The 26,618-nt window shown below is 38.6% G+C and overlaps 1 protein-coding gene across 1 annotated transcript in view; it reads right to left on the bottom strand.

Annotated features, from left to right (window-relative positions):
- Positions 1-25,935, bottom strand: part of GUCY1A1 (guanylate cyclase 1 soluble subunit alpha 1) — a 37,709-nt gene extending 11,774 nt beyond the window's left edge. The window contains exons 1-3 of the mRNA XM_069013558.1: positions 25,842-25,935; positions 3,795-4,210; positions 766-827 (exon numbers count right to left, since the gene is read on the bottom strand). Coding sequence (XP_068869659.1) covers positions 766-827; positions 3,795-4,043 — 311 coding nt within the window. The 5' untranslated portion in view covers positions 4,044-4,210; positions 25,842-25,935. The remainder of the gene's footprint in view (positions 1-765; positions 828-3,794; positions 4,211-25,841) is intronic.
- Positions 25,936-26,618: the final 683 nt, after the last annotated feature.

Here is a 26,618-nt window from a genome sequence, read left to right as displayed (position 1 = left end):
AGTCAATGTATGTAAAGTGCTTTAAAAATATCGAGTATAATTTAAAAGATACACTGCAATTATCTATTCTTACCATGGTGAGCAACAGTGTAGTTTCCAACTTGATTATTTTTCTTCACTTCAGAAAGCAGATTTAAATGGATGGGCTTATTTTTTCAGATGCATTCAATAAAGTGAATCCTCAGTGTATCATGAGATGCTAAGAAATTCTCACTCCCCACAAGGCTCAAATGATTAATATTGGATTAGTACTAAGAAGTGCTGAAAATTGAGCCGAGTTCCTCAGAAACAGAAACCAGAAGCCAAGGAAGCTCAGGAAAACATCCATGTCAGTATCTATAGTGTATGAGTGTTCACTCACACAATGTACCAGAAACCAAATTCTTTTGTTTAATACTGATTGTATTTAAAACTCTTTTCCTGGGATCTTAGAAACAGTGGGCTAGATCCATATACAACCATATCTATCGTTCCATCTATGCCAAGCAGGCTCTGAGTTCCTCCAAAGTCCTTGCCTGTTTCCCTGTACAATTTGCCCATTAAGACAACTTTGTGAGTGATATAAATATTTGTGAATATTTTAAAATAAGCAAAATCATTACTAGCTTACATTACATGAAATGTTACACACCAATTTGACAAGATAACTGAAAACAAATTCCAGAAGTCTTGATTCCCGGTCACCACCCCATTCCTAGTCCTTATGAGCAATCTGAAAAACATTTTTGCAGTGAAGTTAGTTACAAACCCATTACACTTACATACCTGGTTTCTTTTATTCTGTGTTTTGCTAGTGTTCTCTGCAGTGCAAGATTTAGCCTTTCAAACTGGGGAAAAAAATATGTATGTCATATGTATCTATGTCACTGATGAAAATTTAATCATGAGATAACATTTTTATACAAAGAATTAGTTTGCCATCCTTGGGACTAATGACTTTTTTCAAGACACTATTGTTGTTAGAAACAGTATGTCAGTTCTGTGGTTACGGGGTTTACTTTATGTTCATCTCCTCAGCTTCAGTCCTTCTATAATTAAGCCCCTCAGCTCATGTGCACCAGCAGTTGTGTATTTTAAATACAGTGATATTCTTTACTTCCAAGTTTTCAGATGGCAATAAAGACAGTGCTGCTAAGAAATAAGTATAACTAACACAGCTTTCTATTATTACACATCTTCCCCCCAGAAAACACGCAGTACCATGAATACAAAATACAGGAAAAAAATCTTTTCAGTTTAAGATAGATACTCCTAACAGAAAAAGCTGCTTATATTCTGCATTATGCCCAAAGCAAAACAGTTAAAAGTAAATCTTAGAGCAAATAACTTTTCTTGGAATATGAAGAGTTGGACTTTTTCAGGGCAATTTCCCCATTTTCAGGGCAATTTTCCATAGTGTCAAGACAGAAATTGAAAAAGGTGACAGTTTCAAATGCAGCTATAAAAGATCAGTGTAACATTCTATGCCTCAGATTACCTGCTTTTATGTTTTCAAGACTATAGCATTTCAAGACAATGTTAGCACCATTCTTTTAAAGAAAAAGAATAATTTTGGCTGTGTATGCCACAATCCCAAATATCCTCCAGATGAAAATCTAGTCACTGTAGGTATCCTTTGTAAAAGGATTATCTAATAAAAGACATTTTAGAGCATAATGAGTATTTGCCTTAAATTACTTCAATCCCATGATTCCATATCCCTTCTGCAGCTCCTAACTAGAACAGATGGAACATTTTCTAAATGTGCATATTTCAAATTGTTAGGGCCAGTAAAGCTGTCATATGTATGTAGTCTCTGATATTCAAAACCCAAACTTCCCACACAGACAGGGTCATAGAATAGTACTATACTGGCATGACAGAATTTGGCCGTGAGCCTTCCTGTGGCCTGGCTTTTCTTTGGTTCTCATTCCCTGAAGAAACAAGCAGCTTTTACTGCATCTTTTACTTTTTGTATTTTCAGGAGGAAAGTTTGCACAACTAAAGAAAATATCATGTGAAAGCAAGGCATTATATTCTGGAAATGTTTTCCATGCAAAAATCTAAAGTGAATTAGATACATATAGGTATATATCTATGTATATACAATATACCATACCATGTATATGAATACAAAATAAATTACATCTGTGTAGAAACTGATACAGCAAGTGGAATGCCATTCAATTCATTACTTATATATGAGCAATATTCTCTATATTTCTGTAAAGAAAGAAGAAAATAAAACAACAACAGGCACTACATTATATCTCAAATTTAATCAAAAAGTTGTGTGGATGCATTGTCCTGGATTTCCATGCATAGCTCGCTGTTTCCATGAGAAGTTCATGAATCAATAGGGGTCATGATGCAGCCCTGTTTTGGAGCTTCGAGTAGGAAGGAAGATGATGTTACTCAATGGTGTTTAAGTAAGGTACTGTAAAGTATCTAAGCAATGAAAAATGTTTCTAAACAAGCAAAACCCTTTTATGGAAAACCAGGATTAGGAAGATGCTTACGGCTTTACCCCAAACCAGCATGAGAACATGGACAAAGTTCTAATAAATATGAGCAGAATAATTGTAAATAGCAGCAACAATAACTTTGAACTTAAGTGGTTCCTAGGGTACATGGTCATAATATCATCACTTTGCCAAGCTTTTGTCCCAACTGATGAACTAGACTATCATGATGATGTAATAGGTAACTGCATACATTTATATCACTCTTTAAAGAGAAAAAAAAAAACCCCGTTATTAAAAATCCCACCAACAACTATATACTAGAAAAGGAATACAGCAATCATGACACCCTGGAAAGGGTGCTTTGCCAGTTCATTTTTGGCTTAAAAGTCTTATTCTTTTTAAATTCAAAGATCAGTTTAAAGGTTTAAAGGAATGAATTCCATCTGTGTAAGTGCAGCAGATGTAAAAAGGAGTTTTCCAAAACTTAGTTATCTAGAGGTTTAGTAAATGGGTAATAGATGAAGAGCTGCATAACCATTATCTGCAAACAGATTTAACAAAACTCCAGCACTTTAAGTAAGGCACACTGAATATCCAAGTAATGGAATTGCAATTAAATAACTATACCGAATTGACCATTTGCTATTTGTATTCCCAACATTTGTCAGTCAGTTCCTTCAAACCTTCCACTGAATTTGAGACAAGGCCAAGAGTTGAATGTTATGGAGCTACATTTTTTCATGTTCTTTTTACAGAGATAAACCATGGTATTCATCTCCACTCAAGCAGGCCTGCACTGGACCTGTTCTCAAGTTGAGCAGAGACATAAGAATATCTTTGTGGTAAACACGAACAGTAATGTTTTTAAAAATAGTATGACAGGAGGTTAGCATCATAGCAGATGGAAACAGCTATTTTAATTTTTTTGCGATAATGACTAATGCACTTAGCAGTTTGGATTCAGTTAAGTGAACTGATGAGATGACCACATAATTTACATAATTAGGTAACAAGGCAGAATTTCTATTACTATATCTCTGTGTAAAAAAATGCTACAGAAATAGCTGGATTTAAAAAGAACAATTAAAAAGATCAGTGAAAGGTTACAAATACAAGGCAAAAATAGGGGAAATACAGTGGAAGGAATGGTGTGTACAAAACAGATTGTGGCAAAATTATATCCAGAAGGAATGGAAGTGGATTTAAACTATGGAGAACTATATAAGAACAAAAACTCTGAAGTCAAAACAACTTTCTAAAGGCTTACATCTAAAGGCAGGCGTAAAATACTTTTTTAACATTTACAATTAAGTGCTATTAAAGTCTTATTATTACGAAGTATCTATTTACCTCAGGAAAGATTAGTTTGCAGATGCTTTCAGTTAGTGTGTGCAGGTACACTCTACTTCTGCTTGTTTTCCTTTGTGGAAGGTTTCCTTGACCATCTTTTTCGTGGACTTCTTTGCAGATGGGCAAAGCTGCTCTAGAGCTGTTTTCTGTGCAGTCCTTGTCATGTTCCTCAGTAATGTGACCTTGAGTCAGTAAGGAGAAAGGACATTCTCCTGTGATCTTCAAGTCTTTCAGTTTTGTACAGAACATACTGTACGAAGTCTCTCTCTTGAGATTAGGAGTACTTGGCTTTGTGTTTAATAGTTCTCTTCTGTTTACTAACAAGAGCAGAAGATGCCAGAAAAATAGGTTGATAAGGCAACCACTGTGGAAGGTTATTGGTAGCTATAAATCACCACAGCAAAATACTTGTGCCCCTACAAAACAAGAAAAAAAGAAAAAATTACAAACATTTATTTTCTCTTTTAAATTCCCACGATGTGCCAGTTTTATCTTAAGTACACTAAAATAAGGGCTTTTTGAGGACTTTGCTCAGGAAAGCACTTAAACTCACGTGCCATTTTGAGCATGTAATATCTACTGAATTCAGTGCTTCAGGTAACTCAAGCTGCATGCACAGTTAAGTTTTGTATGAGTTGGTATTAAAGTGATTAAGGCAGAGGACTTGTCTTATCTGACACATATTTAGTCACATTGATGGATGAGGTTTCTGAAAGAGTGGAATTCCAATGAGGAAAACTTTTAAATTCTTTATAAGTAGCTATTAAAAACTACCTCATATGGCACAATGAAACAGATTAGTTATAAGAATTCTTAGGTCTAAATTTACTTGATGTCCAAGATGTTCTTTATGTAATAGAGAAACATATGACTAGTGTGTGTACTTCTTAAACAACAAACCATCCAAGACCAAAGGTTAGATTCTCTTGTAAAAACAATTGACTGGTGACAACTCACATCTTGGGAATTTGACTACACAACTGCAGTTGCTTGGAAACACCAAGGGATTTTTATGCTTTTGAAGGTGCTATTTTCCAAACAACACATTAAAAAAACACCTGCACTTTTAATTTTAATAATGGTTCCATTTGTTACAGGGCCAAAGCCCAGCTAGAACTTAATCTGGCTACTGCTGTAAAACACAAAAAATATTTTTACCAATGCATCAGCAACAAAAGGAGGGCCAAGGAGAATCTCCATCCTTTACTGGATGCAGGAGGAAACAAAGTGACAAAGGATGAGGAAAAGGCTGAGGTACTTGGTGCCTTCTTTACCTCAGTCTTTAATAGCAAGAACAGTTGCCCTCAGGGTACTAAGGCCCTGTGTTGGAAGACAGAGACAGAGAGCAGAATGATGCCCCTATAAACCAGGAGAAAATGGTCCGTGACCTGCTATGCAGCTTAAGGCACACAAGTCCATGGGACCAGATGGAATCCACCCAAGGGTATGAAGGGAACTGGCAGAAGAGCTCACCAAATAATCTTCCATTATTTACCAGTAGTCCTGACCAACTGGGGAGGTCCCAGTTCACAGGAGGTTAGTTAAGGTAACGTCCATCCATGACAAGTCAGAGGGAGGATACACCTTGACAGCCTGACTTCAGTCAGGCTCAGTCAGCCAGGGCAGGTCATGGAGCAGATCATCTTGAGTGCTATGACACAACACATGCAGGACTACCAGGGGATCAGGCACAGCCAGCATGGGTTTAGGAAAGGCAGGTCCTGCCTGACAAGTCTGGTCTCCTTCCATGACAAGGTGACGTGCTTAGGGGATGAAGGAAAAGGACGAAGTCTACCTAGACCCAAATAAAGCCTCTGACACCACTTCCCACAACATTCTGGAGAAACTGGCTGCTCATGGCTTGCACGAGCATACCCTTTGCCAGGCAAAGATCTGGCTGGATGGCCAGGCCCACAGAGTGTTGGTGAATGGAGCTCCATCCAGCTGGTAGCCAGTCACTAGCGGGGTTCCCAGGGCTCAGTACGGGGGCTAGCCCTGTTTAATATCTTTATCAATGACCTTGACAATCAATGACCATCAACTGCACCCTCAGTCAGTTTGCAGGCAGCACAAAACTGGGTGGGAATGTTGATCTGCTGCAAATCTGGACAGGATGGATCTACGCACTGAGGCAAATAATAGGAGGTTCAACAAGACCAAGTGATGCTTCCTGCCCTTGGTCACAACAGCCCCATGCAGTGCTACAGGCTGGAGAGAGCGACTGGAAAACTGCCTGGCAGAAAAGGACCAGGTGCTGGGGGTATTGGTGAACAGCCAGCTGAACATGAGCCAGCGTGTTCCCAGGTGGCCAAGAAGGCCAATGGCATTCTGGCCTGTATCAGCAATAGTGTGGCCAGCAGGAGACCAGGGAAGTGATTTTCCCCCTGTACTGGGCACTGGCGAGACTGCACCTTGAATCCTGTGTTCAGTTCTGGGCCCCCTACAAGAAGGACATTGAGGTGCTTGATCATGTCCAGAGAAGGACAACAGAGCTGGTGAAGGATCTGGGGTACAAGTTTCATGAGGAGCAGCTGGGGAAGCTGTGTGTGTTCATCCTGAAGAAAAGGAGACTCAGCAAAGACCTTACTGCTTCTACAACTGCCTGAAAGGAGGCTGTAGCAAGGTGAGGGTCAGTCTATTCTCTCAGGTAAGAAGTGACAAGATGAGAAGAAACAGCCTCCAGTTTTAACAAGGGAGGTTTAGACTGATATTAAGAAAGATTTCTTCACAGAAAGGGTGCTCAAAAATTGGAACAGGCTGCCCAGGGAAGCAGTAGAATCATCATCCTTGGAGGTATTTAAAAGATGTGTAGATGTGGCACTTAGGGACACGGTTTAGTGAAGATGATTTACCTGAAATCTGAAAAAGGCTCTTTCTTTCATTTTCTATTGACCATATCTCATTGAATCAGATCCTCTCATCCTCATATAATACTCTTTAAAAATAATCCTCAAGAGCTTTTGGTGACTCTGGAAGCAGCTAAGTATTACATTTTTCTCTCTGGAGATACAACAACAATTTCTTTCAAAGGCACTACAGCTTTAATAAGCCTGTGCACTACACCATTTGTTTCTGCCCCTGAGACACCCCAAGGGCATTTGGGGTCACATGGCAACTGTATCAGGGTTAAAAATAACTAATTCTCTGATACAGGTTATCAGCTGCTGCTTTTGAAACAGCTGGAATGAATGGCACAGCAGAGGAATGCTGCAGACACAGCACAAATGCCAGGGATAAAAGGAGAAATAGGCAGGCGCCACTTTGATTGGACCTGCTGCTGCAAAAAATATTTGGCAGAAAAGCCCCTTTTAAGGTATGCTGTAATACTGATGGTGTCAGGCCAGGTTCGAGGGGACATCTATCAAAATTACCGTCTTATTTTAAGAATCAATAAACACAATGGTAAGAACAAGAGGCTGAAGAATGTTTACATAACATTTTATATTTCTGATTTCAGTTTTTACTCAGAAACTCATTTGTTTCTGCTGCATGGACATCAGTATGAATATGCTTCATTTTTTATTGCTGAATAACACTCTGTAGCAAATAAGGCAGTGAAAAATTTAAAGCAAGAACTATACTCCAAATACATAAATATACATAATTCTTTATACTGTAAGCATTGTTTTATATATATATATATATATGTATAGATATTTTTATTCAGAAGCCATTACATACCCAATATTACTACACTAAGAAAGAAAAGCAGAAAAGAACCGTATTTTCTGTAGTTGGATCTGTGTACTGAAGTAAACATACATATATATACATGCACCATTGTCAAAGCTAAATGAAATTATGGCTCTGATGGATCTTACATAAATACTCCCATGCTCTGCTGAATTTGGGCCTTAAATTTCAAGATAAATTTTGAATTTATAAAATAACTACTAAAACTTCTTAAACCAAGTTCATCAGCACTTTGAAAGGAAAAAACTCTGAAATATATTTTGGTGAAAAAATGTAGAATTAAACATTTAAAACATCTCCCAGGGAATGCAACACTGCAATAGTATATGCTGCTATTTAAACACTCTTTAAAAAAGTTTCTCAGTGAAGAATGTAAGAGTGAATTAATGGCTGAATTAGATAACAACAAATATTTACTGCATTTGCACTAACCTAAGAACAAAGAAAGCGAATCACCCTCAGCAATTACCAATGGTTTTCAAGGGTTTTCTCTTTCTTTGGTTATTTTTTTCCTGCTGATGAAACTATTTCTCTATTTTTAGAAAACAATAATCTGGAACTATTTGGGGTTCACTTCCATGCCAGGATATTGTATTTTAATTAAATTACACTTATTGTGATAGGAAAAATATCCAGGCATGTAGAATCAGTTCTGTAAAGGAAGTGATGGCATCATTTTACACCTGTAAAGTCTGTAGAAGCTGCCAAGTGGGAAGAAGATGGGCATGGGAAAAGACTTTTTCAGGGCAAAATGGGCACTGATGTGAAGATTCCCGAGTTGACAAAGCTGTTGAACATGCAGCTACTGTGTCTGCAGCTTCTTTTTGTGACACCATCCTTTGCACTGCAGGACACCTACATTCAGCCTCTTCCTGCCCTGGTGGGGACTGGAATCTTTGCCCTTGATCTGAACATGACCCTGGGCTCCTGCCAGTTGCTATTTATGAACACATTATCATTGATTTTCAAGAACATGGGTATCCATGATGTTTCTAGCAATAATGCTGTTGTACAAAACCAGTATCAGATCTTTAAAGTCAAAACAATGAAGACACAGTTCCTAAAGAAAGTTTTCTTAAGGACCACTTTCTAAGAATCCTGAAGTTCTTGTTTTCTCAGGAACAAACTGTATGGTTCTTTGATAACAGAGATCACAATTCAAAACCATTATCAATTTAACAGGTATAACAATTTTTCCAGCAGTGGTCAGTTCAAAACTCTTCCTGACCTCTGCAATGATAAAACCCCCCAAATCACATCAGCAAATTAACAAAGTGGAAAACCTAATTCCATGACACTTCAGAGGATTCAAATACTGAAAAAAAAACCAACCCCTCTATGCATAGACTAGGTCTTCCTTTATTAAAACATCAAGTTTGCATCTGGTATCCTAAGTGCATCTTGCACTTAATTTAAGTAATATTCAGAAAAAAAGTCTGTTGTGTTATACAAAAATCTGTCTCACTCAGACGGTAGTTAGACAGTGGTGTTAAAGGTCTGACAGGAGAAAGATAATGAATCCCCAGTGTAGAAATCATAGAAAGAATTTCAGCAGTAAATGGACCTTCAAATGGTACGACAAAGATGATACCACACATCACAGATTAAGTCAAACACCTGCAGACATGTTTCAGGAATGAGGAACACCGGCCCTCCCATTGCTCGCCGTATCTTTAGACATTTTCTGATCATAAATAAAAGAAAAGAAACATGAAAAAAGTTTTCTGGTTTTAATTCCTCTCCAAACATTGTTTGAGAGAGCTCATCCCAGGGGAGAAGCAGTGTTTAATGTGAATTCTCCATCTCTGCCACATTAATTGATGTCATAGTTACCTTGGGAAACAAATTGAAAATTAAAATTAAATAATCTGCTGTGAGATCTATCTACGAGCAACCAATTTATTTAGTGTCTGACTGAATACAACATGGCACTGTGCCACTCAGAAAAATGAAGATGACTTTACACACTATAGTCATAGCTGCAGAATAACTTAACAGTGCTCAAAATGCTTTGTACAAACATTTCATTCTAAATTTACATCTACACTTGTCTCACAGTCAAAATGCATTCCTGTATGTTTATTTGTACTAGCTGCTTCTGAATATTTCCTTTATTACAACATTTCTTGACACTGTCTTGCAATACAGATCAATGAATCAATCATACAGTATAACCCCTAATATTAACACATCCATTTATAAGAATTAAGCAATACCACTTGTCAACAGTAGCTAAAGGTAGTTTACAATCTTAATTTATGGACATGGCACAAAAATTAAAACCAGCATTAAATACTTTTCTCTTACAACAAGCAGAGTCCTTTGCTCACAGTAAGACAGAATATGGTATGATGATATGTCATTTTTTAAATTTTAAATTATACATATCCCTTTGTTAGATGAACTGCTGCATGTTGAGCAAGAATTAAAAAAAAAAAAATTAGAGTTTTTTTCAGCAGTCAAAAGATACGGCTTACTGAATCTAACTTTCTCTAGTACAAGAGTGATTGCAGCACTTGCAGGAGTGGGGTGGAAGCCTTTGCCTTCACCGAAGCAGTTATTAACTTCTGCCTTCATGTAAGAAAGAGGCTTGCTATTCCCACTCATCTCTAATCTCTGTGGGATTCAGAAATCCCTGCCTTTTGCCCCTTGCCAATCAGTGCCTCTGCAGAGAGCAAGGCAGGAGCTGTTCCTCTTATGCACGGGCAAAACACAACCAGCTTCTAGTGAGACAGGTTAGGACCCAGCACCCACCCTATCAGTAGCAGCTCATTTCTGTTTCAGCTGCTCTGCCTATCAGCTGAAAAACACAGCTAAAATAACTAAATCTTGTAAATTTTTTCTAAATAATATGCAGTACAATATCTGTATCTTATTTTTTTCTACTTCAAGTGCTGTGGGTAGCAACAAAATCAAAGCCCTGGTGATTGGTCTGTTTCCAAGGATCTTAAGGAGGTTTCTAAAATACTAAGAGTAAACACCTGAAGTCCACATCAATATATAAGCTCATTTTTTAAGAAGTTAAAGTAAGTATTTATCAGTCTTATTAAATCCTGTACAAGTAAGTTAATCTTTCATTGGTTGCTTCATTGTTAAACATGCCCAGGGTACATACCCCTCAAAGCATTAATTTGTTTGGGTATTGCACAGGAAAGGAGTTGAGGTCTAGAAACCCCCTAATGTATGTGACCATTCAATCCTAAATCATTACCACCCTTGTGTCAGTGTAGACACTGGCTTTACTTACTCTACAAAGTAGTTCCTTTCTTTCCTGAAAGATTCTAGGTTTTTTCACAGTACATATTTTTGCTACCTGAGCAAAGGCAATAACTGATGAAATGTTCTTATCCTCTCTATAGATCAGGATAAGACATGATATTGAACAGTGGACTTCACAATAATTTACTGGTGCCCACGAAATTAGGAGATTCAGCAATCTCAAATTCCACTCCAGCTCCCAAAAGGAATATACTTTGCCAGGCATTAACTTTCCTGCTTGTACACCCAAAATTTCCACCCTTCTTTCTTTCAAGTCAGTCCTGGTTCTGATCTGTCTTTACTCAGAGCCCTTTAAGAGTAGTCTTTTACCGTTTTTTCTCCAAAGCACTAACTGCCATTGTGTGCTGTGCAAGCCCAGTTCCAGTGTTCTCATTACCAGACAGAGCTCTGTTTAGGGCTATTTCTAATACAAGTAGAGTCAATATTTTTCTGTAAGTCACAGTATACTTTTGATAATAAGGAAATACCACAGCACACCAGAGATCTTACTGAATTAGTGGAATTGCAGTGATTACCAAACAAAGTAAAAGATAGTAAAGCAGCTATGATAAAATAATACAAATCATACCAATCAATCATTGTTTTAACAGTCCAAACATTTTAGTAAATCCAAATTCAGTATTGTAACTCATCCCAGTGACTGTCCCATATGACTGCTTACAGCAAGCTAAAAATCTAGACTTTGCTTTACAAGAAATCTTTCTCCCCATGTAATGTGGAATTTCCTCACCTATCTACCTTTTTTTTTTGTATAAAGTATTTTAAGAAGCAGAGACACAATCAAGTGTTTGCTCTGTGCTTGAAGTTGAATAGATTGTGATCTGCAACATTAGACAGCTACCAAGCCAGGAGATGAAGAAAATAATTACCTTTGTTTTGTGAGAAAAAAATTATCTACTTTTCTATCTTGTCATCTATCTTGAAAATAAGTTTCACAGAATATATGTCAACTTCAAAACTACTAATATGTCTTATTTTAAGGTCATGAGGCAGACATTTCTGCTGCTTTAAAATATTAGCATTTATGTAATAACATCAAACGCTAGATCTTAATATTGAAACTAATGTTCTTGAAGACAGGGCAAACCCTTCATTTTAAAGTATCACTATATTTCTTATATTGGTTTTGTGACTGACTCATTTTCCTGTAATGGTCTGAAGCAAGTCCCTGGATCCAAATATACCCCTGGGAGAAGCCCAGACTCCAGATGTGAAAGTTATATTGCAGCCACATCTCTGGTTTCAGTTAAAAGCAAAGAGGGGACCTTAATTACTACACCCATGTTTTGGCATGTAGCTAAAGGAAGGATCGATTCCCAAATGTTGCTGATAAAATGCATATTTGCCATTTTAAGTATCACATTAAGTACTTTTGTAGGGTAAATATTTTCCTATGCTAGGACCAAATAACAGGGAGGCATGCTGAGAAGACAGCGTGGGAAAAATATTCTCTTCCTGTGAGTCAAAACCTCTCTGTGAAAACACTCCCCAGCAAGCCCAGCAGGCAGGCTCACAGCACCTGATCCTCTGCTCCCTCCGTCACACGCTCAGGATGAAGTGCAGCCCTGGGCTGTGGCACATCCGTGCCCCCTCACCCCTGGCCCACAGCAGGGCTGGACCCCCAGCTAAGCAACTTCTGATGGAGATACCGCCCCGAGAGCCACGGCCTCCTTCTGCTGCAGGAGCTCTGCAGCTGCACTGCTCATAGCCATTCTTCCTGAGGCAGAGATAAGGATACCTCAACAAACACTAGAAACCTGTATGTAACCATGATGCACTATTCAAGTCTCTGGCTTGGGTTTTTTTGAGAAATACTGATACTGAACTGACATAACTGATGAGACCTCAAGTGATCCGGGTGCCCAAATGAGGAAACAGTTGAAGAGCTGCTGCAATGAGGGCAAGCAATTCAGTGCATCTAGAAATTATTCTCACATTTTAAAGGAATATATTTTTAAATATAGCACAATCTGCATTTGCAGTCTCTGAAAGTACAATACTTTCATAAAACTTGTAAGAGAAAACCTAAGAAAAATAAGTTTATGTCTTCTTTTCAAGAATTAAAACTCGTCCTGAGGACATGCAGTGGTTGAGACAATAAGCAGGAGTTAAATGTAAAGATCAAAGTGTTGCCCATAGCCAATGGAATTTAATTAGAATCCACAAAAGGAGAAGCACTGAGGGTCTAGAACATGAAGTCATTGTTAACTGTTGTGCTTACTGATTCCTTCCAAATACCTACTCACAGCTCAATCTCTCAAACTTAGCAATGCATAGCACTTCACCCATTTAACTGGACCTTTAACTTTAAAGGTCTGAAAAATCTGATTTTTGTTTATTTCATAGATCAAAAGTGCTATTTAGGAGCAAATAAAGTAAAAAAAAAAAAGGTAATTATTTAATGATGAAAGCAAAATCTAGTAAGCTTTTATCCCATACCATTAGTGAAATCTTTAGCTAGTATTCATGACTTAGCCAGGATTGCTGCATCTTTTTTTTTCAATAAATGAAATAATAAACTGTTTAAAAACTCTAAATTTGTAATGCATGAAGTAACTTCTCATTTGAGCACCACGGTCTGGATTAACTGTGAAGCATCTTTCATAGATGATAAAAAATTTTCCCTATTTCTTGAAAGACAATTATCTTGCTGAGATTTGTACCTGCACATATTGATCTTGGAGAGGTTGATGTGAGTAACTGTTTATACAACTGACACATAGGTTTGCATAAATATTATTTTCCTAAATATACTAGAGCGTTGTAGAGCAACATAAAACATTGATTGTAGTGTCTAATGACAGTGCATATGGTTAAATATTCCCTTTGTGTTGTTCACAGCTTTAAATTATAATGAACAGCAAGTTTTATAAATAAAAGTACTGAAAGTATTATAAATAAAATTACTAAAAGTTTCCATGAACTCCACAGATCTTAGAGAACTGTCTGAAAACTAGGTCTGCAGAAAGAAAAGTGTTTCATTAGCAGATTTCACTTGCAGAGTTTTCTGACTATTTGCCACCTGTCACTTCTGTTTACAATGTCTATAAAATCATTTTAGCACTGAAAATCACTGACAACTACCTTTCATATTTATTCATAGCTAAGCACTCCTGCCAACTCCCATCGAAGTCCGTAGCAGATTTCTGGATATAGCAGGAATAGGATTAAACCTAAAAGGTCTGTGACTGCTGTTCCTGAAATACTAATTTGCATTTTTTCATATTTTTGAACAAACATATGACCTTGGCTTTTTAAATTGAATGTTTTCTGATTTTTGAACCAAAATACAACCTTGGCTTTTTAATGTTGGGTTTTTGCAGCTAAGTGTGCAGATGCGATAATCACAGAACTGAGGTCATTTGAGATTACAAAAAGGTTAAAAACTATGCATGGGAAGGTAAAAACAGGAACTTCTAATTAACAAAAATGGTTTGTCCTGCAGCATTGAGGTCATGTCCTTGTACCTTTTCTGAAAAAACATATTGATTGAAGATGTGTAATCAACCCATTCGAATAGATGGATGAAGCAGTGTTTTCACAGCCATCAGATACTGATTCTGCTTTAGGTATATCCCATGGCAGAAAAAAGCAGCTCTAAAGAAGCAGAGAAATCAGCTACTTTCCCAGTTGTTCTCTTCCATGGTATTTGCAGGGCAGGACCAGAAGGCACCTTTCTTTTTGGTTAAATGCCTACAGATGGTTTCTGCTACAAAACATGTTTAAAAATAATTGGAATTGCTGATTTAGCCCATGTGCACTGTAAATTAGCACCTTCCTTTTTTATTTCACTGATTGGCCTGTCATTTTGCACACAATGGTACAGGCAGATATAGTTATTCATAGCCCACCTCTTTCAAAATCTGCTCTTCTAAAAAAGCTTTGAGTACACAAAAGCAGTGCATCTTACCTTTGAAAATATTATCAGTATCCTATGAGACTGAATGCTTTAGGAATACATTACAATAACACTTTGAGTATATTGTTTAGTTGCTTTCTAATACTCTTCTGCAAAATACAGCAGATATGCATTTAAAGCACAGAAAGCTAGGTAAATATGTGAATTTATATTGTCTTTCAAAACACAGGCTTCTTTTTTCACTAAAATGATGAAGCTACATAAAGATGAGAGCTTTTGTCAAATATTGAGCTTGCACATGTGGTATTAGGAGAAATTAATCTTGTTAATCACAACAAATAAGCACTTAATAACTAACATTAGCCTGCTGTTAGTGTATACCACCTCTGTAAACAAAACTAAAGATTAAATAAATCCAGAAGCAGATTTTGAACATTCAACAGGAAGCCAATCTGTGATGTTTGTTATTGTCTCCAGTGCAATTGCTGAAGTTATCACAGTTACTGATCTTTCAAATCCTTCCGTTCCATTTATTCAACTCTTCTTTTAAGCATGTGAAAGAAATCAAATTGCACAGAGTGTTTTTCAGATTACTTCTGCACAGGAAAAGTCAGCACATGCAAATGAGAGCAGCAGGGAGAAGGAATGCAAAATTAACTCAGAGATAATGGCCACGTTCACCACAGATTAAGAGATACGGAGGAATGGAAATCCAAGAAAAGGTTAACAAAGAACAGTGCAGAAACTTTGAGCATAAGTATCAACTGCCAGCCTCTAATTTGAGGTACAAATTCAGGGTTTAACTATTGAGGCAAATTAAATGTATATTAACCCCAAGGATTCTTCTGCTGCTTTTTAATGACTTTTTGTGCAAGGTCCTCGGATATTGTGCATTGCATGAACCACAGGGTAATCCTCCTGGAGCTATTCTAGGCAGGGTACCTAGAATTACCCACATTTCTTCATTTCACAACCTATATAACTACACTGGCTGCAACAATGTTAACATCACAATATTCTTACCGAAGTCTGAAAGATCAAAGCTTGTCTTCATTTCCCAGATTGCAGTTTTTCTTTCTTTTTTTTTTTTTATTTATTTTGCAGTATGTGCTGTTCTTTATGAACAGAGACAAAATGCAGATACAGACAGAATAAAGGATCAAGGAGGAAAAAACAGAAGAAAACCTATAGTAGAATATGAGGAACAAAAAATCCATAAGAAGTAAGGAAGACACAGGCAATAGAGCAAAACTATTTGTAATGGAACAATTCTCTTGCTGATAAAGTGCTTTCTCTCTACTACAAATCCACTGAAGTTCAGTAGGCTCTTAGGCAAATAATTTTTCTGCTATCTGTCAGTATAGCCTATAGAACATGTTGACATGCTAATTTCATGGAGCTTTCCAGCAATATTTTAGGAGAATTTTTTTGGTGGTTGTTTTTGTGCTTCAACCAACTCTGCTGGTTATATATTACACTCTGTTGCACAATTAAAGAAGGATACATGTTTATTACCTTGATTTGGCTGTCAAGATTCAATTTGTAGTGTCACTGGTTTGCCGCACAAGCATCTATTGGGGGGCTGGAAATGACATACCTTGTTTTGCAGCATTGTTTAATGAGGCTGCCCTGTGTCAATAAAGAAGTAAAAACTTCCTAAACTTGGACATTTCCTATGTTATTTTCTAGTATTTTGTTTTGAATGGCATTGATTTGTAACATAAAGGCCAGATGTCCACTGTTACTGATTTAAGGCTTTGTTTCCTAATTTCACATTTTCTTTTTTAAAGATGTTTGACAATGAACCTCTTTTCTCTCTCCATCAGGCCATCTGAAACACCAGTTAGTGCTGCACACGTATCTGAGATCCCAGGATGGAAGCACTACTTACCTGGCTGCCTTGAAGGCCCTGACCTGCATTCCAGTGAGGCAGCATGGAAGTGCACTGGTGTCAGCAATCACCAATAACCACAAGACAGACCTTCCTCCCACTGTGTCACCACAGAAGGTAAGGAATTGTACGGGCACCCAGTTCTTAATTCAAGGTGTGGCAATTTATGCTTCACTGCTGGGCTTCAGTCCTCAGGCAAAATGAGCACAGAACACAGCTTGAGAATCTTGGTCTGGAGGAGCTCCCAAACAGGAGCAACAGCCAAATTGTAGCAACAGAGTCATCTCAGATTTACTTTGTTGAGAATCCAAACTAAAATCAAATGTTATTGATAAAAATCTTTGTCTCAACACTTCAGCTACCCAGAGAAGACCTAAGGCTCACTTTAAGTGTAGTGGCTGTTCCACACCAAATGTCCTTTAAGTACAATTTCCCACCAAATGTTAAAGAATAACCACTCTGTATGTGCTGCTTTCTAAATCTGTAAAATGGAAATCCACCACTGAACACCTGTTTTCTCTCATTACATTAAGAAACTACATTCATTTCAAAAAGTGGAGCCACGTAACACGACGCGTCCAGCTTGCTGTGTTGCATATTGCTGCTGTGAAAGTAGATCCAAGCCAGCAAAGAAAACAGTTCAGCTGTTTCAGAGGTGAAAGAGCAGAGCATCTGGACAGTGAACTGTGGCAGAAAACATAAAAACAAACCAAAATAAAATTCCAGCCAACCTAAGTGCATATGTACTCAGAGAAGTACTTCAAATAGGTTTTGAATGTTATTTGAATACAATCCTGAAGATTGATTGCTCCTTTGACTGGAAAGTTAAAAGTATTGTGCACTGGGCCCCTGAAAAAAAAGAAAATATGTAACAAATAATAGGTTCCACCTCTGTATTTGTTTATGTGCACAGAAAGAGGATGCTACACGCAAGTTCCCCCTCTTCCGAGGGAGTAAAGGCTGAGCAGCCATAAGAACAGCTGGGGCAGGGGGAGGAAATGAGATGCACGAGTTCCTAGAGGATGTAAAGCAGAGACCTAAGTTTAAGGATAAAGAGAGGTAATATCTCCTTCACAAAGAATTTCCTGCCAAGAAGAAGACAGTATTTTTAAAGCATTTTGGCATTCTGGAGCATTCTGAAGCACCACGAATCTTGCCGAGTGTGCACTCTCAACAGGTAAAAAAAAAACAGGGAGGAAAGAAAGTCTGCTGCACTGTGTATAATCTTCCTTTACATGGGGCCAGAAATATCTGACATTTCTGCTTACAGTTTAGGTGATGTGGAAAATACAAAACATTTATTTTAAATACTTGTACCTGACAAGCTTTAACGAGACACAAGCACTAACTTTACAAGTATCTTGTGGCAATGGAGAAATTACGTTCTCCCAGTATCACAAGTATCTTTGCAGCATATTCATGTTGTAAACCTTTGCTCTGGGTTTTCAGCTCTGTTTATAACAGGCATCTAAATCCCACAATGCCCATACTATGTTAAACTGATATTAGGATTGCATTCCTAGGTAATGCAGCTTCTTTGCTAAAAGACAGAGTGCCAAACCTAAGTTTAAAGATCTGAATGCAGTTATTAATGTTTTACTAAAGATTATGAGTGTTTTCAATTACTGTAGTGTAACAGTCAGGAAAGAAAACACTGAGTATTTGTTACATAAACCCATACAACTGCCTTTTTTGGCATATTTATTCCAGCATTAAATAGATCAGCCATTTACCATATAGTAGCTTACAACAATGGCAATATAACTACTATTTTTTAAAACATATTAACCCCATTAGATGTTTTTCTGCCACTACCACTCTCTCATTTCAGTTTCTTATCTTGTTTTCCCCTGTACCAACTAACTGCTAACAAAATTCTGCCCACATCATGGGCAGGGATAGATGTTCTGTTTTAGTTTTTGCTATGGGTAAATCATAACCCTGTATCCTATCAGTAGTCCTTGCTCTTCACCATTTCAAAGCCTATTTGAAAAGATACTTTTTCCTTTTAATTCCCCTCTATCATTTGAACCCATTTTTGCTTAGAACTTACTGTTACTTGGAACTAATAATTTTAAAGATGAAAATAATTTTCAAAGAGAAAGTCAAAGGAAGGTATCATGAAACCACATTTCATATATTAAGCAACCATTAAGGCCAGGTTTTACTGGCATTTCTGAGTGCCAGTCTCTAATCTGCTAAGAGAATAGTCAGTGTCATGATGCCCACCTCTATCTCATGCATGGTATAGCTGCACACTTCAAAGTGTGACTAGCCATGCCTCTGTTGCTTCTAAAATTTACTACTGTTATGGTCAATGACTTTTTCCACATATAGCTGGCTATTGTGCTGCATCTCCCACAGATCTGGAGCATATGACATACAGGATAAGTGTGAACCTGATCAAAGCTGATACGAACTTCCAAGATCAGCTGCAGATTTTCAGCGTCACATTACAAATGTGGTCTCTGCTTCATGAGCACATCAAAAGGTTTTGCAAACTGTGTCTAACTTGAGACTGAAGACTGGTCTCCTCTGTGTTATTTCATTGCGACCACACAATCCAACGTTTTTGTCTGCAAAGGGAAATATTTCATTACCTTCTAACATTCATGAAGGTGTCACTATTTAGTCATCAAGACCACAACGGGTTGAAAATTCTTACAGAACTTTTGCTTACACTTAAATACTGGTATTTAACCTTCTGTGAGTTCATCCTTGGACAGGTTGCTTAGCAGAGAAATAGTGCCACTGATACCTGGCATTCTGCTCTCTCTCTTGCTGTGGGTAGGCCTATTACTTGCTTATTTTAAGCCAGAAGGCTCCAATTAAGACCAGGGCCATACAGAAATATACAGCAAAAGATGAAGTCTGACCTGAAGGGTTTGCCCCCTGAATGGGTAAGACAGAAAAATGGGATATGAAAGGACCATAACTATGCCTCCTTTCTAAGCGGGGAAATTAGCCATGCTGGAGATCACAAAAGAAGCCGAGCTCAGAAGTCAATCCAGATGTCTTAGCACAAGTTAAGAGATTGCACAAGTTTCTTGGCTAGTTTAGTAGATGAGCGACTTAGAGAAGTCGAGTCTGACCTTATAAAATTTGGCAGCGAGATCGTAAAAAGAACAATGGGATGAAAACACTTTACACAAGTAAAATTCTAATAGATTTTGCAGATAGGACTCATAAAAGGATGCAGGTGCTATATAGACAAGAACAAGGAAGGTATCCTCACACTAAATCTTCACGGCTAACACACAGCAGGTTTAATGTCACTTATTTCTGAAGGCTTCGTAATTCCTTAAAGGAAATGTATTTCCCCTTGTCTGGTTTTTAATAACATGCAACTTGTTTGGGAACCTTTAACTGTATCAAAATAAGCATTTAATTCAATCTACAATTAATTGTAATTATTTCTGTCAAGATTTCCTGACGTTTTTGAGAAAAAAAAATCAGTTCCCCATTGACCAAAAGCCTTGCTGAGTTACTTAAGCCATAAGACTATCTCCCTTCATACCAGTCTTCCCATGGGGAAATTCTAAAATCCTACCTCTAAATATGCCTTGTGAGTTTGTTCTATGGACTAATGGTTCTATTTTCACTAAAATTTCCACAATTTCAGTCCACCAAAGATTTTTCTCATCATGAAGGCAAACGGTTTTCCACTTTCAGCTTGCCAGTGCAAAGAGGCAAGAGACAACTGTGAAGACAATTTTGGCAAAAACAAAAAAAACCTGAAATTTAAAGTTAGATTGATACATGCTTTCTCCAAAGACATGGAAATTTTGCCATTTTTAGCAGTTCTATTTAAAACAGGAACTGCAATGAGTATTTTAGGCTCCTGGATGCCTGCAGTCAGGGCTAGGGAGAAACACAGCTATTCATGTAAGCAGATGCCCCTCCCTATAAACCTGAAGGCAGCACCTTGAGTATACTGTCTTGTGTCTCCAAATCATAGAAATAATTATGAGCAAATGTAAAATCCCAATTTTTCCAAGTTAAAAACTAGAAATATTGCTGAGGTGTTCCTCTGTTGTATTTAGGCTTTTACTAATGCTCTTTTGTGTGTGAAAAGTTTCTGTATTTGCCAAGGAGGGTAATCAGCCTTCCCTGAACAATTTTTGTCAGTCTCCATCTCTATCAAGTGCCAAATGGAATGCAAGGTTAAAATGAAATTAAACACACGTTTACCACGGTCAGTATTAGAAAGGCAGTCATCTCTATACAACACACTTCTGTCTAATACACTATTGAGAAACTTGTTTCTGTGCTATTATTCATTAAAAGTGTCAAGTTTAGCAGCAACTACTGTACATGGCATCACAGAAACCCTAAGTTTTACTGCACTCCCTAGAACCAGTGACATTCTAGAACTACACCAGGAGGATTCCCACAAAATACATTTTCTCCGAAAGTGTGACCCATTTTTGTTCTGAATAACTCAGAACTGGGCTGAGGAAGAGTTTCACTTCATAAACGTATGTTTCTTTCAATTTCCATTTTGGAGGGGAAAATAAACAAAGAATTTTTTAGCACATTGCCTTCTAACAAGAAATTTTTACATTACTCACAGGGAAACAATTGGATGACTTGCACAGGATATTCCCTGCAGTTCTCTAATACAAATAGCTGTCTAAGTGCTAGATTCCACAATGCTTGATAACATCTTTGGAAGTGGTTCCAGTCTTCTCCACGATGATACACATGTCCTGTTTCTAGATTACGACCACACAATTAAAGCTCTCTTCCTGAGCCACTGCATGGCTGACCTATTTTCTATACAGACTTAGCTGAAACAATCAATGGGCATAGCCATGCATGAAGTGCAAGGCATAGCCAAACCATCCCAAGGGATGGCTCTGGACAGCTCTGTGTCCCACAGCCCCATGCAGGGATGCAAGTCTCCAGGCATTTTTCCTCTTGCCTTAGGGCAGAGGAAAAGTGGCCTTGTCACTCAAGCATCGACAGCACAGCATTGTGTTCACAGGCAGATACAAATGCACAGGAAGTACAGACAGGGGCTCTCATGAAAGAAATACCCTCTCAGAAATACCACATAAGGTCATAGCTTGGTTATGATCTGGGCTTAGTGTGCTCCCTGTAAGGAATTACCCTCCGGGGTTGACTTGCACGAAGGGGCTGGTTTGAATGCTTCTACTAGCAGGGCACCTTTCTCTTGGAGCAGCTACTTCGAGTGTGAATAGTGAATATGCAAGAAGAAAATCAATTCACAAATTGACACTAAGTAATACAAAGGAACTAATTTAAAGAGTCAGAGCAGTAAAATCAAGAAGAATGTGTACCACAATCCTGCCAAGTTCAAGTAGCTGGGAGGGTGCTTAAAAGTAGCAGTGAAGGTTTGAACCATGGAAGGGGGCATTTGAATCAAATGAGAATGTCAGTTAAAATACAACTAAATCTCAATTAAATCTGAAAGCAGTAATATTCTTAGCAAGGGCACCTATTCCACTTAACAAAACTATCGTGTAATAGGAAATATGAATGAAAAACAAGTGGAAGTGAATATCACAAAATACTGTGCTCTGATAGGGCGGGATTCTCTCAAAGACTGAAGGCCTGTGTAGGCCCTAAAGCTCATAGAGGTGCTTGGGGTCTGAATCAATGAACAGGACTTGGTGAGGTCTCTCTGTGGTGAAGTAAAATTAATCCCTAGAGATCATATTTGCTCTGACTTAGGTCATGAAGCAGCAGAACAACTGAGAACAGTGAAACGTGCACTCCTACAAAAAGGGAGTAGATGTCAGCTTGCTCTAGACACCACATCTACAAAAACAAATAGCCTGTGTGGTGAGCCACTTCCTAGCACTGACCTGCAACTGCCATCAGCCGAGTAGGACAACCAAAAAAATGGAAGAACAGCACATTACCAAATGAGCTGCAGTCAATACCTATGGTACAAGTAAAAGTCTTAATTATAGATATTAACATGGTTTTTTTCAATTGTCTCAAAGCAGGCGAATCTATAAACAAAAACCTTATAGAAAATCTGCTGTTTCTAGCAAAGTTTGCTGCCTTTATTAGAAAAAATTAATTTGCTGTTTACACCATAGCTAGAAGCCTTAGTCAATTTAACCACGTTTAAATTCTATTGTAATTTTAAAATTAAGTAGATACTAACATTCTGCCCTGAACAGTGTTGCTTTCTCGAACAAAAACCTATGCCCTGAACTGACTTAAAAATATATTATGTTTAATGATAAACTTGAATCTCTACTTGTCATACAACTATTCATGCAAAACATGCTGAATATACATCATACATACATCATACAGCCATATCTCAAATGGTGAAGACAAGCTAGAAAGAATATTCAAAGTAATGTCAAATATAAGATTTGGCCTAATTTAATTTCAAATGCTAAAAATCTTAACTGCAATGGTAAACATCTACATAAATGCAGTAAATTTTAAAAGACACATAGACAATAAAGGTCTTTAAAAAGTAAATTAAAAAGTACAAAATGTGCAAGGAATTGCAGCAAAAAAACTCTAATGGCAGCTCTCCAATGGCTCAAACTTCATTTGCTAATAAAATGTGCAAGCTGAAACATAATGATTACAACATTACAACAAAATACTTTAAATCATGTCCTGTAGTTTCCAAAAACTCTTTTAAAATAATATTTCTTTTTACCTACACTAAACTTTTCTTAAATGAATAAGGTTTTATAAAGAAAAATTAAAACCTGTTGCTAGTCTACAAAGTAGCTACAAAATACAGCCAGTACCTCCTAACACATATTGCTGATAATTTAGAACATTGCATATGCTTGCTTAGACTACTGAGGGGCTTGATTTTTAGTTTTTGAGCATTTTTTAAAGTACAATAAAATTTACAGTACTTTTTCTTGAACAAGTCTTTCCAATAAAAGGAAAATAGCTGTGTTTGCCATAAACTCGGTCTTGACTTCTTGGATTGCTTATTTTGAGTCTTGGTTGGTTTTTTTTAGAATTTTAAACAGATGGCATTCATACTCAAAATAACAGTGATATTTTATCTTTTATGGCATGGCATAACCAGGTTTTGACTGCTACTGATATTTGGCATATTAGATTTTATTATCAACTCTTACTTATGTTTTCATTTCACTATGGGATCTGTTTTGAAACAGACTGTCATAAGAAGGCTAAGGACAGATTTTTTTAAAGAAAGCATTAATCACAATAAGACAAATATACACAACCTTAGCACTTACTTTTATGGACCCTAACTTTGACTTCTCATTTTCAGTGTTTCATCAAAAACTTGATTAATTTAAGTGAGTACTCAGCAAGTGAGCCAATGGGAGAGAGGAGGTGAGACTTTGGTCAGACATTTTATTGACATCAAATAAGGGTAAAAAAACCACTGTAGAACTAAATTCCTTACCTTCTCCTCCAATGTTTGCCTCCTGATCTTTCATTGTCATGACTCATAATAGCTGCAAGTAACATACTTCCACAGGAAAAGAAGTACAACCAGGAAATCTCAATATGTGCTTTCCTTCTTTCTCCTTCCATACTTTTCCTGCCTGCTTTGGACGAGCATGATTTCAGCAAATGCTTTTTTTTTTTGAGAATGGGGAGCACAAATTTTTTATATCAATGATATAGTACTCCTCATGCTTCCTTACAATCACCTGGTTCATTTAAGGTTCTTGCTACTGGCAAAGTGAGGAGAACAGTCATCAGAACGTATGGCCATATGTAGCACCCCAAAGCAACACAATCCAAGCAAGAAACCTCTACAATTCTCCCTACTAAGAGAACATTTGTAACACATTTAAACACATTCTCCGGATGCTTGAATTGCTTATCTTCTCTGATTAATTATGTAAAATATTCTGTTACAGGAATCTCTTCCCAGTACAGGCTGTCACCAGCTTTTGTTCCTGACCCTAGAAAAGTAACAGAACCATTTATATGATTTAAAGTGTATGTTTCCTTATGACTACGTTTTGTAGTTTGGAAACAAATCACCTTAATTCTAACAACAAGAAAAGGGAGTGGCTCCATTGGGAGTTTTGTCTTACATAAAATTCTAAGATTAGACCACTTCCAAGTAAGTAAAACACTTTGTTCTATTTATACAAATATAATTAAACTCTTACACTTGTTATGAAAAATTCCTCTGTTACATTTTTCTGTAGCTCTGTATTCTCAGACTACATACTGGAAAATCTAAGTGAATAAAAATTTCGGTTTTCCTACTAGTATTCCAAATAGTAAATGTCTGTCCATTTGTCTTTAGACCAACCTACATGCAGCACAGTGTAACCTGTAGTCCAGTGGAAGTGAAAAGCCCAAATACAGCATTACAGACACACTGCATCCTTGCTTATGACTTGTCCTGTTAAATCATCCTTCGAACTTAGAAAGCCTTCTTACTACATCCAGAGAATAAGTAACCAGCTCTGAAAATAGAGCCATTTTAGAAGCAGCATTAGATCAAGCTTGAGACAGGACATAAGATGTATATAAAACGTACAAAAGCACTCCTTTACATATGAGAGGAGAGCTTTTCAAGCATCTCATGATTATAGATAGTGATGATTTTATAAAGAGAATACTAAATGTAGGCTAGTAATGGTCACTGAGCTTTAGCCACAGAAACTCAAAAAAGGGATTACAAGCCTGAAGTCTTGATAAAATGGAAAGGAGAGCTAAGAAAATTGACTGAAAAACTGCTAATCATCATGAATGCAACACAGGTTGGGGGTTCATTTATTCTTCCTAGGAAAAAGAAATAATTGGAATAGCAGATGCAGAGATGAAGTTATTGTTAGAGCATCAAGTATGTGATGAAATGTATCAGGTTTGTGTCTAATTCATGAGGTGGAATAATACAAATTGCTTTGAAAACCGAGTAAGAAACCTTACCTAAGCATAACGCAGTAGCAGCAGCCTGAATGGGTTTAATTAGCTTGACGGGTACCAGCGGTTTGTGAATTCTTAGAAAGCCTCACAATGCACAAAGGCCGCCGGAGTAGCCCTCGTGGCTGGAGCCCTCAGCGGGCTCCCCGAGCGCTTCCAGCCCCGAACCGATGCCTGTTTCGCTCACGCCCATATCTGGCTCGGGGCACGGCGCGAACGGGGCTCGGGGCGCCGAGGGGAGAGGGCTTCCCGCGCCCCCCCGCCCGCTCCCGGGGCTCAGCACCGATCACCGCCCGGCCGGAGAGAGCCCTGGCCGCGACCCCGGCCCCGGCCGCGCCCCGAGCGCCCCGCGGCCACGGCCGGGCGCCCCGTCCCAGCGCTGTCCAGGGTCCCCGCCGCCCCTCGCCGCGCCCCGGGCGCCGCTCGCTCCCTGCCTGCCTCCGTCACTCACCATTGCGCGGGGTGCCCGCGGCCGCAGCCCCGCCGAGGGGCTCTGGGCAGGCGCCGCTGCCGCTCCCCGGCGCCGCCAAGGTGTATTTGGGGAGCGGGCGCGGCGCGGCGGCGGCGGGGCCCGGCGGGAGGGGCCTTCCCGCGGGCCCAATCAGGGCGGCGGCGGGGCGGGGGCGGTGGCCGGGGGCGGTGCGATGGCCCCGCCGGGCCGGCCCGGGCCGGGCCGGGCAGAGCCGCGCACGCCCCGCCGAGCACGGCCGGCGCGGAGCGGCCCCTGCGCGGGAAGTGCCGGAGGCGCGGGGCGCCGGCGGCTGCCAGCGGGGCTCGGGGTCCCCGGTAGCCCCGGGCCCGCCAGTGCCCTCTCCTTGCGGCACCGCACGCGTTTAGATTTCGAGAAATGTCAGTCTGCGCAGTCGGGAGCTTCTGTCTGCGGCTTCCGAGCGAGTAGGAACCTGTGTCATCGGGGGCAAGGCGCTGTAGTTACTGACGTCCTTTCCATAGAAGTATCCTTCGACATACCCTTCTGTTTGAAAACGTGTGCTGCCATATTTGTTTTATTCGCATTTTCTCTACCACGGCTTTGATTTACTTGTTGGTAGTGATATTCTGCACAATATGTGATATATACCTTTTTAACTGTAGCCTTGGAGTGCTACTATTTAACCTAATAGTTAAGCAATGAAGGAAGAGGAACACCATTCCAGATAAGCACAGAAAAAACCGAATCATTTACACAATATCAGCATATCAGGTGGCCAACTTCAATTTAGAACACAAA

The sequence above is a fragment of the Aphelocoma coerulescens genome, chromosome 4, assembly GCF_041296385.1.
Source record: "Aphelocoma coerulescens isolate FSJ_1873_10779 chromosome 4, UR_Acoe_1.0, whole genome shotgun sequence".
In the NCBI taxonomy this organism is placed as follows: domain Eukaryota; kingdom Metazoa; phylum Chordata; class Aves; order Passeriformes; family Corvidae; genus Aphelocoma; species Aphelocoma coerulescens.
Note: the sequence above shows the minus strand (reverse complement) of the source record. Positions and strands in the feature narration are given on the sequence as shown.